This window comes from Ictidomys tridecemlineatus, chromosome 12, assembly GCF_052094955.1.
Source record: "Ictidomys tridecemlineatus isolate mIctTri1 chromosome 12, mIctTri1.hap1, whole genome shotgun sequence".
Lineage (NCBI taxonomy): Eukaryota > Metazoa > Chordata > Mammalia > Rodentia > Sciuridae > Ictidomys > Ictidomys tridecemlineatus.
In genome coordinates, this window is record NC_135488.1 from 115,192,459 (window position 1) to 115,205,329 (window position 12,871).

Genomic DNA, 12,871 nt, shown 5'->3' on the forward strand with positions numbered 1-12,871 from the left:
GCCAGTAAATAGGAAAGGAATCAGCAGCATATGACCTCAGGAAATATTTATTATCAAAATAGAGATAATTTACTCACTGTAACCATATTCAAGGCAAGAGAATGCAGTAGAGTAGGATTACAGTCAACCTTCATTTTTCCTAGGGATGGCTTCTGCAAATGCCCTGTGTCTCCTTGCTTCCTGTCCCTGGATGGCGTTTTGAGTAGATCTCATAATTTTCATGTTACCTTTAGATCATAAAATGTTATCTAGTAATTTTTCATCATCAAAAACCCTCATTTTAGTATTGAAGTATGTGGCTCATATAATAATAAAAAAAAAAATGTGAACTTAGAATTTCTCCCCTCCCCAGGCCTGCAGTGAGGCCTGGGCTAGTGGACAAAGTTGTCCTCTGTTATGGTGACTGTCCTCACCCCACCAGCCCGGGCATGATATCAGCCCACACCATTAAAGTGTGGGCTGATATCAAGACTGTTTCTCATTGCTTTTTCCCAGGCTGGCACTTGACCTGCTCTCAGAAACATCCCCACAGGAGACCAGCTTACAGGGGTTTTCATTTGGTGGAGGAGGAGTAAGTCCAGGTAGCAGGCACCAGCCTCTGGGGCTGAGATGGGAATTGGCAAAGATCTTCAGTGAGAATGCCCCGGCTTAGTTCAGCACTGCTGGGCTGCCTGGGCTGGAGAGCCCCCACTCCCCTTCTGCCGCCTTACTTACAGCTGCATTCCAGAGGCCTGAAGGAAGGTGCTTTGCTTGTGTGGGTTCCTCCCCACCAGGGTAGCTCACTGCTGGTGGGCAGAGTTTGGCCTACTTACCAGTCTGGACCTGCCTAAAGCCCTTCTCCCAGGCTTGCTGTGGAATGGCAGTTTCTATAACCAAGTAGTACTGCTGGAGAAATTCTGGGGGCACCTGGGCTGGGGGTGCCTGCAATCCCAGCTCCATGGGAAGCTGAGGTAGGACAATTGCAAGTGTAAAGCCAGCCTGGGAAATTTTGTGAGACCCTGTCTCAAAGTAATTTAAAAAATAAAAAAGTAAAAAGCTTGGGGATAGGGGTTGGGGCTATGGCTCAGTGGTAGAGCACTTCCCTAGCATGCATGAAGCACTGGATTTGATCCCCAGCCCCACATAAAAATAAACAAATAAAATAAAGGTATTGTGTCCATCTTCAACTAAATAATAATAATATTAATAATAGCTAGGGATATAGTTCAGTGACAGAGCATTCCTGGGTTCAATCCCAGTATCACAAATAAATAAATAAATGTAAATTTAAAAATTCACATTTCTTTCCTTGCCCCAACAAGTGTAGAGTCTTGATTTTTAAAAAGCTCCACAGAAGGCACAGTGGTGGCTCATCCTTGTAATCCCAGTGACTTGGGAGGCTGAGACAAGAGAATTGCACGTTCAAAGCCAGACTCAGCAACTTAGTGAAGCTCTGTCTCAAAAATAAAAAAGACTGGGAATGTGGCCAGCCCTTGGGTTAAATGCCCCTGGGTTCATGCTCTGGTACAAAAAAAAAAAAAATCTACAGATGATTCTGATTGATATTCCACCAATATGTCAACCTGGCCACTCACGAGAAAAGCCAAAAAGGAGTGTGGCTTCTTCAGAAGCTGGTGTGACTCTCCTGAAACAATAAGAGAATACTCCAACAGCATACAATAAAGAGCTAAAATGTATGGCTTCTTCTGTGGTGGCTTGCTGAGGCCAGACACCATTCTACACTAGGTGAGGGGAGTTGATGGCGCCCTGGAATCTAAGGATGGAGCAACCTCAGAGTGGGGGTGAGCCACAGAGAGTCTTGCCAACAAAGTACCACTGGGAACTAACTTTAAAGAAGTGGAAAGCTACAGGAGCCTTAAAGGAAGTGACCTAGCAAGCTCTTGGAGAAATAGTGAGTAATGCCAGCATAAACACAGGAGAGAATCTGGGGATAGGGTAGTCCTGGTGTGTGTGTTGCTTTGGGCACCTTTAAATACATCAGAGAGGATGAATGTTCCTAGTCAGGGGTGAACCTATTAGAGAATATGGGAGCCAGTAAGTAAAATGACCTCAAACTTCCTGTCTTCTTTGTGGGGTAGGGAGCCCGGTCACCTGAGACTAGCCACACCAGAGACAGATCACACTGGGTGGGGAAGGTTGAAGCCAGAGTTAGACAGACAGCCAGTTGAGTCAGGTCCGTCAAGGAGGCCAATTTTGAGTGAATCCGGGAAGTTGGAGACTGTCCCTGAGGGATCTTATCAAGAACCTGCCCCTGCTCCAACCTGTTGCCAAGGTAACCTGTCCCAGGAATTTTCCCTCTCTACAGCTTAATTTGTCCTTATCTACTCCATCCTGCCCTTCCCCCTTCAGCCCACCTATTTCCCACCTTTTGGCCATCCCTGGGCCTAAAGGAAAGAGATAAGGAGGAAAAGCAGGAGAACAAAGGAATCCTAGGACATATAAAAAGGGCAGAACACCTGGCTTCTTGGGGTACCATGATACCAGCTATGGCCCCCTTCTCCCTCGCTGGAGAAGTCTATGTCACCCCTTTTTAAATAAACCCTGCTTCATATGCTTGCCTCGGGGTGCTTCTCTATAATGTTCAAACTTCAACACGTGGAGAAGCAGGACTTGCCACGGATAACGGGCAGTATCAAGGTGATGAGTTCAGCTTGTTCACAAGGTTAAGGGAGGTGGAATCTGAGAAGGAGCCGCGGGAAGAATGGGAGGAAAACTAGGAGAATTAGTAAATACAACGAAGGGAATATTTGTAGCAGGGAGTCGCATCCAGTTTTCCATGGATGGAAGGCTGTCCATCACATTTGGTCTCTGGACAGTCACAAGTACCTTTTGCAGACTCCCGAGCAACAGAAAATGGAAGGGAGAATGGGGGCGGGAGTTGCAGGGCCAGGAGGATGGAGGAGGCGGCGGTCGGGGAGGTGGCGAAGGAGGCTGTGTGGCTCTGGCAGACCCGCAGCACAGAGATCTGTCTTCTGGACTCTGGGAGGAATTGAGCGGGTCTCCGTTTGCATTGTCATTGGAAGTTTAATTGTTTATTTTTCTGAATAATCTTGACTATAGGGGCAGATAGGATTTATAAATTAACTATAATAGGAAGAGAAACATTTACAGTGAAAAAATGTTGCTTGGGCAGTTGTCAAAAACACGCCCATTTGGAGACCTGAGAGCCAGCGCCCGGGGCAGTCACCTTGCGCTTGGCCGCGCCGGCCCCTCCAGCCCCGCCTCCGCCGGGCTCCTCCCGCCACGCCCCGGGGGCGTGGCCACCCAAGGCTCCGCCCGGGTTCCAGCCACGTGACCTGTCAGTTCAGGGGCAGACGGAAAATGGCCGCCGGGTGTGGTGAGGGCGACGCGTCGAAAGCCGCGGTCTTTTTCTCCTTGGTCGTGTGACACCGCCGGCGGCCCAGCGGACGGGTTCTTCCGAGCTGAGGGCGCTGTTCTCAGGCCACGTTGTGAGACGGTCAGTGTGGGCCGTCTCGGGGCCAGCGCGGCGGAGGGGTGCGCAGGCCGCGGAGAAGGGGCTGGCCGCTCGGGGAGGGCGGTGTCCAGGCCGCGGGGAAGGGGCTAGCCGCTCGGGGAGGGCGGTGTCCAGGCCGCGGGGAAGGGGCGAGCCGAGCGGGGAGGGCGGTGTCCAGGTCGCTGGGAAGGGGCGAGCCGAGCGGGGAGGGCGGTGTCGGGCCGCAGGGAAGGGGCAAGGTCCTGCGCTCGAGCTGGGCGAGCGAGGCTGGGCGGGGCGCTTGGGTGCGGCTTTCAGGGCGAGTGGCCGCTGGCTGGACGCGGGAAAGGTCTCCGGACTGGGTGTTTCTGGTGGTCAGTCTTCCAGGGTGCGGAGGTGAAAGCTGTTAGGAAAACGGTTCTGCGGAGCAGATGCTTGCCTACCCACTCCCTCGAGGATTCCTGTAGCAGGTGCAGCTAAGGAAGACGGTCTAGGTTTCTTTTCCTAGGATTCCTTTGCGAGGTGGTGTTATTTTCTCCTCTGCTATATTCCGGGCTCCATTGCTCCATTGTCCTGTGCAGGCTTTTAAACGCCTTGCAAACTACCAGCAAGCCATTGGTTATCAGGCGTCCAAGATTTGTCAGCCAGCGATTTTGGGGTTTTTATTCTTTGAGGTTGTTTCGACATACAGAAAAAATTTAATAAAATTAAAAGTATTTATTAATTACTGTGGATCCATCTCTGCTCCCTAGAGGGACTGTTAAAATGCAGCTCTCTTAGCCTTTCAGAGATTACTATTCATTTGATATGGGGTATGGCTCAGGAGTCACCTCTTGGGGTGATTCTAGTAGATTAGTCTCTGCCCACATTTTGGCAACACTGAGAACCAGACATCTGTAGGTTATTTGGTTGATAGACTGCTGCGTCAAAGTGTATTCTTTGTTCTCTGTCTTTGCCAGAGTGGGCTACTTAATCAGAATCATTTTGGGGTGCTTGTTTAAATATTAGTTTCTGGGCCTACCACTGATCTACTAAACGGGATTCTGTGGGGAAGGAGACAGTGTATAGTATTTGACAAGCTTCACAGATAATTTTACTGCACACCAGTGTGAGAATCTTTTTCTACACACTATGTGATTGATTTCAAAGTCTGTTTTTTCCAAACACTGGATGGATTTTTTCAACCTTTTTTGAGCTGTTCACCTTTAGCACCACACAGCTTCCTTCATCAAGCTGAGGAGGTAGGGAGGAAGCCAGCATAACCATGCAGAGGTATGTCTCCTCTTTTTCCTGGCTGCTCTTTTTTCATTAAGAGCAAAACCAACCTCTAGTCATGTGCATGTGCCATCTAGTCATCTCTGACCCCTTCTTTTCTTCCCCAGCCATATGCTTTCTTTTACTTATTTTTTTCATTCAGAATATCTCTTCTATATATTTTGGTGGATCAAACAGGTCAAATATTGGGGATTTTATATTGTTCAAGCTAATATCTTCTCCATTTCCACTTCCCAATCCTTCTGCTGTGGCCTATTTTGGTGGATTCCTGACTGGTCCTATAGTTCTATTTTTTTGTGTGTGTTTTTCTAGTCTGAGCTGCTAGGAGGTTTAATTTTTATAGGATTGCATATGAGTGTGTCATTCTTCTCTTTGTGCTTTTGCTCAAGAATTGTCAGATTGTCTACTCATAAGCTACTGTAGTAGAGGTATATAGAAGGCAAGGAACAGAAACCTCAGGGAAATTGAGACATTCAAGACCATGTGGGAAGTCAGGATCCCAGGCAATTTAATCTGCATCTTTCTTGGGGGCCACATTTGTTTTCTTACTAAGGAGGAGTTCATTTGATTATTCATAGCTGTTGTTCTCTCTCTGCTGATTGGCACAAAATTGCCTTTTAAAAAATATTTATTAGTTGTTGACGGACTTTTGTTTATTTATTTATTTATTTATACACAGTGCTGAGAATTGAACCCAGTACCTCACACATGCTAGGCAAGGGCTCTATCACAGAGTCATAACCCCAGCCCCAAGTTGCCTCCTTTTTCTTCTTCTTGGGGGGTGGGGAGGGGGTGCCAGGGATTGAACTCAGGGGCACTTGACCACTGAGCCACATCCCCACCCCTATTTTGTATTTTATTTAGAGACAGAGTCTCACTGAGTTGCTTAGTGCCTTGCTTTTGTTGTTGATGGCTTCCAGATCCTCGTGCCTCAGCCTCCTGAACTGCTGGGATTACAGGTGTGTGCCAGCCACCGTGCCTGGCCCCAAATGCATTATTTTATACATGGTACCTAATAACTGGCATAGTTTGGAATTCCAATTCTACGTTGGCCCAACTTAACTTTTTGAGCATCACTTGAAGTGATTGCATACCCATCTCTGATTGTGGCTGAAGGTAGCTGTTGAGGATAGCAAGGGATGTGGGAGGGCAAAGAAGATACATCTTTAGTATACCTCTGCAGTTACTCAGTTTGATAATTCTCTATTAAGTTTCTGTTTGTTCTAGACCTGTAATAGGTTCTAGGGTTAGACAGCCTTTTATCATTGAAGATCAGATGACAGATCTAACCCACCTTAACTTTCTGGCGTTGGCTCTCACTTCACACTTAAACATCCCAGTCCTATCATTCATCATATCCTGGGCAGACAGCACATAACCACTCATCTACACCCTCGTCATCTGTTTTCAGCCTTTTCCCTCTGCTTGGTGTGCCCTTTGTTCGTTTCCCACCTAGTGGACCTGCTGGTTCTTCAGGGATCTACACAGAATCATGATGCTTCCATGATTCCCCAGCTGGAGCAGAAACTTCTCAGAACTCTCAGAGCACTGTTCTACTTTGAATTATTGGGTTCATCTAGTTTCTGTACCACTTGCTATTTGTATCATGTTAGGCACAGTACTTATTTATGCAAACCTTTTTTTGTCATCTGTAAAATGAAAAACTAAAGTGAAAAACTAAAGTGATGCTGTTTTCCTGAAGATGTCTTAGGGTGTACTGTAACCTTATTGAGGGAACGATTGCAATCTACTGCAGGCTAGCATGGTCTTGAACATAATACTGCCCAATACATACTTGTAAAACAGATAAGACTGCCCTCTGGGCTTTCTGTCAGGCACTGAGCAAATGTTGGAGGAGGAGGAGGAGGAGGCCCTCACCTTGCTCTGGAGGGGTAGGACCTTGACAGGGAAGTCTCACTGTAGAATTGACTTTGAAATTGAAAGTTGAAGACTGTATAGAGATTCGTTGGGCCCAAGTCAGGTGCTAGTGAAGGTAAAGGGGAGAATGACTTGAAACTGATGGGATTTCTGGGAATGACAAGAGGAGTATGAATATGGGCTTGAGGTTTTTTAAATTTTTTGAGTTGTCAATGGATCTTTATTTTATTTATTGATATGAGGTACTGAGAATTGAATCCAGTGCCTCATACATGCTAGGCAAGCGCTCCGCCACTGAGTCGCAGCCCCAGCCCCAAGGGTTTTTATTCTAAGATAGCTAAGAATAGAGCTTGCTTCAAGTGAGAGAAAGTGGGACTGACCAGAAGTGAAGCCTCTGAGGGAAGGATAGGGAGATTTGACCTTTGAGAACATAATGTGATTTACTGGGTACACTTGGAAGCAAACCTGCTTCACTTATTGTTAGAAGTCTGGATGATGGGAGTAATTTTGTTGCCTACAGTTTTGGCAAACTCTTTTCTCCTGTTAAACATAAATGTATTTATGTGATTTGATCAAATTCAGTTCAGCATCCATGTATCAGTTAATATGTGCAAGGAAGTGTTTAAGGTGCTTCTGAACTTGTGAAGTTCCTACTATCAGGAAACTTATAATAAAATGGAAGGAAAGAATGGAGGAATGCAGAGATTACCAGATTTCAAAGCTTATAATGTTGATGGTCTGCAAGGCTTCCTATTTTATTTTTTCCCTCAAAGTACACAAAGGAAAGAATGATGTCATGAGTGTTTATGACACTCTTAACAACTACGAATGTTTTGCCAACTTTATTTCCAGGAATTTTCCTCTTCCCCTGTTACCCTTCCCTGTGCCCTCGTTCTTTAAAGAGACTTGACCCTCCATAGGTAGGAATAATGTCTTATCCAGCTTGTCAGTCAGAATCCATAACACAGGGTCTTGCAGATTTTGGGCTGCCAATGGACTGTTAATAGAACTTCACAAGTTCAGAAGCACCTGAACTGTGTGAATTGTATACATTTTCACACAATTATATGACAAAATAGGTCATTTTTCCATAAGAGATCAGGCTCACATTCTTATCATTACTTTGTGGTGAGAACATTTAAAATTCACTCTTCTAGCAATTTTGAAATACACGTTATTATTAACTACAATCCCCACGCTATGCAATAGATTAATGACACTTCTTTCTCCTATCTAACTAGCCCTTTGCATTCTTGGACCAACAGCTCCTTTTCCTGACCACCCCCACATTCCTTCAGCCTTTAGTAGCTCTGGTCCAGCTTATGTTCTCAGACAATCACTATAAGTATGTTGTGGTGGATAGTGGGAAGGGCAGGCAGAGCAAAAGCAAGGGAAGGAAGCTGTGCTTGTTCAGGTGAGGTCAGGGTGGTTGTTCAGTGTGGTAGTGATGGAGGTAGTTGGTAGTGTGATAGTCAAATGTGAAATATTTGCTCTACCTATAAAACATGTAGGTAATATATTGAATGTAGGGTATAAGAGGAAGAGAAGTCATGTACAATTCAAAGATTTTTGGCGTTGGAAGAATGGAGCTGGAGCTGCCATGTACTGAGATACAGACAGTAAGAGGAGCAGTGAATCATGTCTTTGTATTTGAGTTGATGGTGAGGGTTTGGGGGATGTATCTGGAGTTTGAGGTTTGAATGATTAAGTTTGAGATAAGTGTGAGTCTTGGGAAAAGACATCATGTCAGCATTTTAATTGCTCAGCTATGGGGCATTGTTTTTCTTCTTGCCACTTGGTTAAGACTGATAATATTTTCATAAGAACTTAGTTTTTTCCCCTACCACAAATTATACATCTTGTGTCTAATTTACTTCTAACAGGTATTGAAATAAAGATAACTACAGCTTTCTGTGAAAATGTCAGTTCTGATATCACAGAGTGTAATAAATTATGTGGAAGAAGAAAACATTCCTGCTTTGAAAGCTCTTCTTGAAAAATGCAAAGATGTAGATGAGAGAAATGAGGTAAGGCCACATTTCTATAATTAAGTTCTTTGTATTTGTTTTTTATTTTTGTTATTGGGTATTGAACCCAGGGGTACTTAACCACTGAGCCTCATCACAATCCCTCTTATTTTTTATTTTCGGACAGAATCTCGCTAGATTACTTGGGACCTCACTAAGTTTCTAAGGCTGGCTTTGAACTTGCAGTCCTTCTGCCTCAGACTTCCAGGTCTCTGGAGTTACAGGCATGTGCTACCATGCCCTCCTTACAATTAAATTCTTTCAGAGATATTTTCTGGCTAACCCGCAGGCACTATGCTCAGGATAGAAGTGAGTAGGAATGGCAGTTCTCAGCCATGTCTTATCAGACTTATGATGTGACATTATTGTTGAAAATACTCGATGTAGTCCATGTTTTTGGACTACATTTTAACTTATATAAATGATTAAATGAATGTAGATTGATGATTGATTGATTTTACCCTGATGTAATAATCAATATACAGGAAGTTTGATTCTTTGAAAATTAAAGTGTTTCTAGGAAGCTTTAGAGAGCATATAGACCTGATCTTCCTACAAGTAGACTAAACTGACAAAAATTAGGAATTTAAAAATATTTTCTTCAATGGAGTCCTAACTTTTGTCCTTAATTTTTCATTCTACACACTGGGGAATTTTAAGTGCAATGTCTTTAAAAGAGAGTTAAATAAGTTATGTATTATTGTTTAATTAATTCATAAACATTAACAAATTAGATATTTCTGTTTATTGATATGAGTACAAAATGTTGATCTTATTTTATTATGAACAGCCAATCTGAAGATTAATTGGCATGCCGTTTTAAAGATGAATAAACTTTTTGTGTGAATATTGTAACTGGCAAAATATGTGTGTATTTTATAAAACCTCAGGAAAATAAACATTTCATAGAACTGTATTTTCAATAGTGCTTTTTTTTGTTAGCAGAAAAGCTGAATAAGGAATAATTTTTTAGTGTAATGTAAGTATACATGTGTAAAATGTGTGTATGTACTTGGAATTATATGTGTCCTTATGCATTTCTGTGTATACACATGTAAAAAATACTTGTTTTTTATTGTAGTAAAAAAACCCACATAATATGAAATTTATCATTTTAACTATTTTTAATTTTATTTATTAACCTTTTTTTGGTGGTACTAAGGATTGAATGTAGGCCCTCCCACTTGCTAGGCAATCACTAAGCTGTATCCTAGCCCCTTTTATTCATTTTCAAAACAGGGTCTTACTAAGTTGCCCAAACTGATCTTGAACTTGAGATTCTTCTACCTTGGCTTCCAGCATAACTGGGATTACAGGCATGTGACATTGTGCCTGGCCCATCTGAATTTTTAAACTTACAGTTCTCATCATAAGTATTTCTACCTTGTTGTGCAACAGATCTCCAGAATGTTTGGATCTTGCAAAATCAAAGCTCTGCATATTGGACAACTTTCTATGGGGATGCGGGCGCAATTCAGTAGTAGCACTTGCTTAGCATGCATGAGGCCCTGGGTTTGATCTAATGATAACGCCTATATTTTCAATGTTTTTGTGTTGAACAAAATATAATATAGTTAGTTAACATTTGTTAACCCTTTTTGATTATGAATAGTCAAGAATTATCATAGGGCTGGGGATGTGGCTCAAGCGGTAGCGCGCTCGCCTGGCATGCGTGCGGCCCGGGTTCGATCCTCAGCACCACATACCAACAAAGATGTTGTGTCCGCCGAGAACTAAAAAAAATAAATAAATATTGAAAATTCTCTCTCTCTCTCTCTCTCTCTCTCTCTCTCTCTCTCTCCCTCCTCTCTCACTCTTTAAAAAAAAAAAGAATTATCATAAAGAGATAAGATTAAAACTTGGTGATTATTGTTATAAAAGAATTACCTAAAGAAGTATTTTATTAGTATATATTAGTTTATTTAGAATAACAAAATAGTTTGAAAAGAAATCTTTTGTTCTTAATACTGAAAGAACACCTTCACTGGGAAGGAGACAAATAGCACATCAGTAAGTATAAGATTATATTACTCTTATTGCCTTAAGGAGTGAAGCATTTTTGGCATTGAGCTAACATAACATCATACATGAGATAGCATTCAATGGCAATTAGTTATCAGTATAGCTAGTTTAATATTGTGTCAATTTTAATTCAAAACCCCTTGATGTTTTGGCTCCATGTGAAGATTTTGGGTGAAGTAGCTTTCTTTCTTTTTTTAATTGGCTTTAATGTTATACATGACAGTAAGATGCACTTATATACTTTGATATATCATACATAGGTGGGATATGATTTCTCATTTTTCTGAGTATACATATTGTAGAATCACATTGGTCATACAGTCTCATTGAAGTAGCTTTCTTAAGGCCTTTTTCTGTTTTTTTAATTCTTAGCACTTTACATCTACAACTTTTTTTCTTTTTTGCAGTGCTGGGGATAATACCCAGGATCTCATGCATGTCAGGCAAGCACTGTACTACTGAGCTACATCCACTGCCCAACAGCTTATAAAATTTAATCTTTATAGATTTTTTTTAAAAGTTTTTTGAATTTTCTCAGTTCTATTTTGTTCTTGAAAGTATTTAAGTAACTTCATAGTAATGTATTTTAATTATTACTTCTGAAAAGGATTCTTAAATATTAGATCAATTTAATAAAGTAATGTAGATAAAATAGTCTGAAACTGTGCTTAGAATATAATCAGCCATAATCAGTAAATTCTAGCCTCCTCCTTTGTTTTCTTCCTACTTTATTGATAAACTAGATAAATTTCTTGGCTTTGTAAATAGTCTCAATGATGGCATATCTTTGCCCTTTTTGAGCAGTGAAAGACTTATTTTTGGAAAGAACAAAGTCACTTTTGGCTCTCATTTGTACATGAGGTAGAGTTGAGGCTGGACATTATTCTATTGGTTAGGAAAATGAAATGGGACAAAAAGATACACTGTATGTGTTTATAAATAGCTGCTAAAGAAAATAAAGTAGAAATTGGAATGTAGGAATTACAAAGAACAAAAAGATAATGGAATAGTGGGTGTTTCTGCATTGTAGTCTTTTGAGAAATTGAAAGAAATGATGGTATCTATTAGGACTTTGAATTTGGGCTGAGTGTTCAGTTTTGTGTTTGGTGTCTTGGCTTGAGGTCATTGTGTAGTAGAGCAGGGATACCTTAGTCTGTCTGTGCTGCATTCAGAATAGAATACCACACACTTGGTAATTTCTCAACAGCAGAAGTTCACTGCTCATGCTTTTGGAGGCTAGGAAGTTCAAGATCAAGGAGATGGCATCTGATGAGGCAACATAACAGTAGCCATTCCATGGGTAAGAGATAACATGAAAGAGAATGAGAGAAGAGGGAAAGGAACCAAACTCATTCTTTTATCCTTTTATTAGGAACGTATTCCTTTCACAATGGTGGTATCAATCCATTTGTGTGGGTTGTGCTCTCATTACCTAATTTCCCCCCAACACTGTTGCTTTGAGGATTAAGTTTTCCTGCCCATGACCTGCGCAGGTGTTGGAAATGGGGTTCCTCTTTGTGGAATGGGTTGGCTGTGAAATAAAGGCTAATAAAGACAGAAGGGTGAAAGAACCACAGAACACAAGAAGTACTTTTAAAAAGCTGGGGGTCTTAGGGATCGAGCTTCCACACTGGAAAAAGAGTGGGCAAGCAAAATGGAGCCCTGGCTTGCTTTTTTTATATTGGGGAACATCAAAGGTTTTTCATGAAATATTCTTTGCCAAATAAGGTAGGAGGTGGGCTGTCCAGTTCCCAATGGGTTATGCCCAACTCCAGAGCTACAAGAGGGGTCTTCCTAGTAGAACAGAGATAGAGGTCATGTGCATTGGGCAATCTAATGCCTGCTGGGGGAGCCAGGATCATTTCCAAGGAAAAACCTAAATCTCCATGGCTGGATACCAAGTGAAGATCCTCATGTAATTCACGGGTGGCTCCCCGTATAGTTTCCAGCACGCAAACTTAAGGGAACACTCAAACCATAATGAGGGGTTGTGGATTATGAAATCTTGTGCTTTTTGGAAAGAGTTAGGTTCAGGGTTTGATGGGGGCATCTGGCCTTAGATATGGAAGGGAACTTCAGAGGTTCATTTTCAGGTGGAATGGTGAAGTTGTCATAATATAATAAGTTAGTCCTTATTTCTGTAACTGTAGTTACTGGATTGGTTAAGCAAGAACCAGGAGAGTCCAAAGATAGGCTTTGTTGTAAGACAATTTATAAGGTAGCTATCCTTCTCTTG

At 42.1% G+C, this 12,871-nt stretch overlaps 1 protein-coding gene across 13 annotated transcripts in view; it reads left to right on the forward strand.

The window, feature by feature from the left end:
• The first annotated feature begins 3,278 nt into the window (after positions 1-3,278).
• Kidins220 (kinase D interacting substrate 220) overlaps positions 3,279-12,871 on the forward strand; it is a 111,882-nt gene continuing 102,289 nt past the window's right edge. For 11 of the 13 annotated variants that reach the window (XM_021727752.3, XM_078029711.1, XM_078029712.1 and 8 more), the window contains exons 1-2: positions 3,280-3,457; positions 8,470-8,613. In XM_021727752.3, coding sequence (XP_021583427.1) covers positions 8,506-8,613 — 108 coding nt within the window. In that variant the 5' untranslated portion in view covers positions 3,280-3,457; positions 8,470-8,505. Of the gene's footprint in view, positions 3,458-8,469; positions 8,614-12,871 lie in introns of all 13 variants that reach the window. The other 2 variants (XM_040271239.2, XM_040271238.2) reach the window with 1 other exon arrangement.